General features: G+C 30.5%; 1 protein-coding gene across 1 annotated transcript; it reads right to left on the bottom strand.

Annotated features, from left to right (window-relative positions):
- Positions 1-2,527: 2,527 nt before the first annotated feature.
- LOC105461930 (cytochrome P450 9e2-like) lies at positions 2,528-4,423 on the bottom strand. The gene is made up of 2 exons (XM_011708453.1): positions 3,616-4,423; positions 2,528-3,525 (listed from the first exon to the last, which is right to left on the bottom strand). The coding sequence occupies exons 1-2, from the start codon at positions 4,155-4,157 to the stop codon at positions 2,616-2,618; spliced, it is 1,452 nt and encodes a 483-aa protein (XP_011706755.1). The 5' UTR covers positions 4,158-4,423; the 3' UTR covers positions 2,528-2,615.
- Between the last annotated feature and the right edge of the window lie 1,199 nt (positions 4,424-5,622).

The following is a 5,622-nucleotide window of genomic DNA, read 5'->3' as shown; positions in this document are numbered from 1 at the left end:
AGCAACTATTCAAGGTCACATTAATGACACTACCTTATGTCCCCCTCAAAGCCATACAACTTTTGTCTAAAACATTTTTTTCTAAGACCAAAATAAAAAAGTTATTTGAGGTGGGACATTAAAATGGGACACCATGTATAAACAAAGTTAAATGATGACCTCTGAGTATATGGCACTGGCACTATCGAGGCGCTACATTATGATCCCATTGGTCATTTTAATCACTTTAAGTCTGTTTTATAAAACTTAAAATTATTTGGAAAGATAATGGTATTAAACTTTTGCTGTATACATTTTTGGATGGTTTAAGCGATTTATTAAAAAATATTTTTATCTCTATGTTTAATCGATCAAATACTTGGCAACTTGTATGATCTCATATTTGTTTTTGGACAATTTATTTTTGGACAACTGTTATTTGTTAAAATAATATTTTTGGTTTAGGAAAGATGTAATGTATAGTACGATACTTTTTTATATACTTGGCGTAAACTTTTTCTTTTATCAAAAAGAGTTTTTGTTAGATTATATTATGATTGCTTTTGTTATTCACTACGAGTACTAAAAATCTGTAGTTCACGTAAAGTATACTGTAGTTTTTCTGTATTTACAATAAATATATAACGGAAAGCAGCCTATGTTTAACATACTTTTTAGTAACTGATTGCTATCTAAAAAAAGGCATGTTAAAACGAAAACTTAAATTAAAAATATCTCGAAGTTTATTGTTGACTCTTTTTGGCGATACTGATTGATTTCTTTTCCTGTGCTTACTTCATGAGCGGTTATCGATGTATGCGATTGTGTGTATATATTTTGACAGTTTTGCGTTATCGAAGTATTAATAGTGCAATATAATGTAATTGCATGCATTATTATAACTATGAACATTATTACAACACGCGCAAAGCGCGTGTCTATAATGTCTATAGTATTTAAACAAACAAGTTGTAATGTAGCAAGTAACAAAATTAAAATTGCTATTATTCTGATCACAAATTAAAAATTTATTAGTTATTTATTTATTTATTACTTTATTGTATATTAAACGTTTTTATATATTAATGTCGAGATTTTCAAATTAATATATTAAGATTTTATCTAGAAATAAATCTAAAATAAAGTAATAATGTAAAATAAAGTATAAGTTAATTTTTTTAAAATAATATAACGTAAATTTAATAATATGACGTAATGACATATTGTAATATATGTTAAGTAAAGACTGAGAGAGATGAGTAAATGGAGAGGGATGATAGGACAAGAGAGGTAGGAGAGAGAAGCAGGTGAAAAAGGAACGAAAGAAGGAAGGGAAGTCAATTGGAGTTCAAGTCAGTTTCTAGAAGAATGAAACTATAACTCTTTTGGCAATTTAATCAAAGAGCATTTAATTTCGAAAACACCATTCACTAAGTTGAGATTTGCCAGCAGGCCATCTACGAATATTCTAATTCAATGTAATGTTCTGGATGTTCAATGCACTGACGATGAGGCTTGGATAAACAAAAAGTGGCTTGGATCAAACTGCAACATGGGATTGATGATCTCTCCGCCATAGAATCATATAATTATATTACAACTTCATTTACTCGTTGATTTGCCTTCATTTTTTTGAGGTTTTATTTATAATATAAAAATAAATTAAATATTGTGTGTATATTTTATATTATATAATATATCCTTAAGAAGAAAGGAAAAGAGGATTTTAATCTTCGCTTAAAATCAAAATAACATTGATGCAATTGAGTCTTAATTACTTATATTAAGTACACATATTACATTAAAAAGACTAAAAGTGTATTATATAGAAAAATGTGCATGTTATTCAATTTTTCATACTTCTCATGATTACGCGATTAAAGAATAATACTCATATCAGTATACAATATATCATGTAATTTTTAGTTACAGTAGTCTTATGCAATCTTTAATTCAAATAGTATTATACGCTTTATTACATAATTCTACAAGATATCATTTCGTATTTAAAAAAGACATTGAATTTATTATTTTCTTGAACTAATAATTTGAAACATTTATGATAAAATATTTAAAAATTTAATTAGATTCTTTATCATTTTTATATTTATCGTAAAATTAGATTTAACTAAAAGAGATTGCACTCTTTTTACATACGTATATATCATTTATGAAGTAACGTATTAAATTAAATAATACGCTGTACATAATATTTTTCGATCCACACAATTAAAAAAATTAGCCAACTTAAAACATTCAATATCAATTTATGATTTTTAAAACATGGACTGTAAGAATAGTATAAAATAATGCAAAAAATCAATTACTACTAATAAAACTCCTTTGATTTATATGTAAATAAAGATAACAAATTAATATATATTAGTAGTATTACGCAATTACTGTACTTTATCAAAATATTTTAAATAAATGTATGTTTGATAAATTTTTATCTCGCTTTTTCTTTTAAAAAGCAACATGTATTTAAAAAATATGGCATTTTAAAACTTTTTCTTTTATTTCGTATATATTAATTTAATTGAGGGAAAGATTAGATTCTCGCTATAATTTAAAATGTCAACTTACATTTAATTTCATACTTAAAATAAATTTTAAATGTGCTTCATTACTGTTCTTCAATTCTGTCCATTCACAAAGCATTGTGTAAAAGGAGCCTTCGATTTCCTCGCTCGCAACTTTAACCAAAAACCACCGTCCGGCACCATGGCGAATGATTTCTTCAGTACCATAGGAATTCTAGTTTTAACGTCGAGTTCGACATCGCAGCGCCAAAGCAAGTAAAACAGCATGATTTTTGATTCCATTAGGGCGAACCTATTACCTATGCAGATTCTGGGTCCGATACCAAATGGCATATAGATCGAGTTGTCTACATTGCCATTAAGGAATCTGTCTGGATCGAACTTCTCTGGATGTGGATAGTACTTTGGATCACGATGCAGAGAGAAACTCGGAAACCATATACTATCTCCAGGCTTTATCGTGATCGGTTCGCCATCTTGAGTTGCTGGTGGTAATTTGGTTTCTTTGACGCATATTCTGTCCAGAAAAGGTGCTATTGGATACAGTCTGAGAGACTCGTTTACCACGGCGTTTAAATATTTCATGCAATTAATGGCCTCGAAAGTAGGTTTGCCGTTAGTCTGTCTGAGAACATCATCGATTTCTTCTTTCAATTTTCTCTGAACATCGGGATAGAGACCGACGTGGTGCATCATGAAACACATAGCTGTTGAAACAGAATCGAATCCAGCGGCAAAGAAAACGAACGCCTGGGCGGTCATATAGTCAATGTTGATTTCAGGTCCGCTATCTTTGTTCCTGGTTTCCATCATCAACTGAATCATATCCGGGCGAACAATTCCCTGCTCATCCCTGACTTTTACCGTGCCAGAAACAACGTCTCTAAAAAAAATTTCTACTTCTGGACCAAATAATCTCAGTTTGAGGAGTTTGCAAAGTAGCGGAAAACTTCTGTTCATTAAGAACTTGAGGGATAGGATGCCCTCAAAATTCATTGCCTTCCTGCCAAGTACGAAAAATTCATTCTTTGGATACTTAAAAGAATCCACGTCGATACCGAAGGCACACGTGGCCACCGTATCGTTGGCGTACCTGCAAAGTAGATCTTTTATATCATATGTCTTGCTGATTTCTCCGGATTGCGTTGCTACAAAATTGACGAAGTTCTCGGCACAGTGACACATAAGTCTGAACATCATCTTCATCTTGCTGGATGTGAAACTGGGACTAAGAAGCTTTCGCATTTCGCGCCAATGATCTCCTTTCATTTCAAACAGATTTTGACTAGTTATCGGATCAAGAATTTTGTTGGCAAAGCCACGGTGATCACAGAAGTTGTCGAACTGTTTGATAGCAATTGTGGAAATCAAGTCTGGATCACGGATAACGTAGGTCGGTGTTAGAAATTCATAAAAGCCGAAGTATTTTGTGTCCGGGAAGAGGTTGTAAATTCTTTGTAAGAGATCCGCAAAGCACTCGCGTCGAAAAATAAAAGGTGCCATGTTACCGAACAATGGAATTGGTCGCACATGAGGGATCTTCAATCGCTCAAAATAAGATAACTTGCTTAAAATAAAATAATATAAGCAAATACTCGCTGTCAAAATAGCCAGGAGTAAAGTAGACGGCTCCATCGCGACAGGAATCTTCGGATTAGTTATTCAAGAAGATAACGTTTCTGGTTAGAGAGTTGTTGCAGTTTTTGTTTTGATAAAATATTTTCTAAACTTGATTGTTATTGATTTGTTTATGATGTCAGAAAGGAGAAGCGTAAAATTGCTAATTACATTATTATAATACCAACTGTCTTAACTGTTTTTAAAGTTTTTGTTTAATAAATGAAAACACTTAATTAGTAAATTGTCTGACAATGAGACACGCACACTGTGCGCAAGATTTTATGACTAACTGCTCCACGTACGCCACATGGAATATATAACACCGATAATACGCAGATATGAATATTATTAAGTTAGTGTCTCCTTGAGATGACCGCACACTTCATCTTGTGCTTATTATTATCGATATGCAATATCATTTTTTTTGTTAAATCTAGTTAGAGGTCAATTAGTATTTCATTTTAGTAATGTCATTGTTCAACATTTTTTAATAAGAGAATAGATATTATATCTTCTTCTAAAAATTCATAATCCTTATTGATTATCTTTATTCGATTAAATATAATTGATAAAAACACAATATGCGTTTGTTTTGTTTTTGTTATATTTTTATTTTTTATATATTAATATTACTTATGTTATTCATTACGAATACTGAAAATCTGTAGTTTACGTTACGTATGCTGTAGTTTTTCTATTTGCAGTGAATAACGGAAAGGAGCCTACATGTTTAACATACTTTTTAGTGACTGATTGTTATTTAAAAAAAGGCATATTAAATCGATACTCGGTATATTTTGACAGTTGTGCATATCGAAGGATTAATGTGTATTATAATGTAATTGTATGCATTGTAAACATTGTTATAATAAATAATAAAGAAAAAGGTAAACAATACTTGCAAAGCGCACGTCTGCGAGGTTTAGTAAACAAAAAAGCTGCAATAATGTAGCAAGTAAGCAGAATTAAAATTAGTAATTTTTGTTATTTTTAGAAATTATAAATTTATATACAGGGTGTTCCCGGGTTAAACCGCCAAACTTAAAATATAAATTCAGGACCTAAAAACAAACAAAAAATTTCCCCTGGACATATGCTCGCTAACGCTTCTTTCAAGAAATATTTACTTATGAAGTTACAGAACTATATGAATAAATAATATCGAAATAAGGTCGAAATAAGATATATCCTCTTTATTGCTTTACAATAATTAAAATTAGTTATTACATTAAATGTTTTGTTCAAAATTACCCACACAGAACAAAAACCTCTATTAGACATCCATTAGACGTTCTTCATAGATATTCGAAACCTCCATTAGACATCCATGTAACTTCCTATAGATATCTACTAAACATAGTTCCGCATTTTGTACTTCCATTCGACCTCTATTAGACATCCATATTTATAAATATTTTTCAAACGTTGTGTAAATTAATCCTAGCTCTCATAAAGTTTTCGCTGGATGATTTTATAGATT

This window comes from Wasmannia auropunctata, unplaced genomic scaffold (assembly GCF_000956235.1).
Source record: "Wasmannia auropunctata unplaced genomic scaffold, wasmannia.A_1.0 LD274816.1, whole genome shotgun sequence".
Classification (NCBI taxonomy): Eukaryota; Metazoa; Arthropoda; class Insecta; order Hymenoptera; family Formicidae; genus Wasmannia; species Wasmannia auropunctata.
The sequence above is the reverse complement of the archived record's forward strand: the minus strand, read 5'-3'. Positions and strand labels throughout refer to the sequence as shown.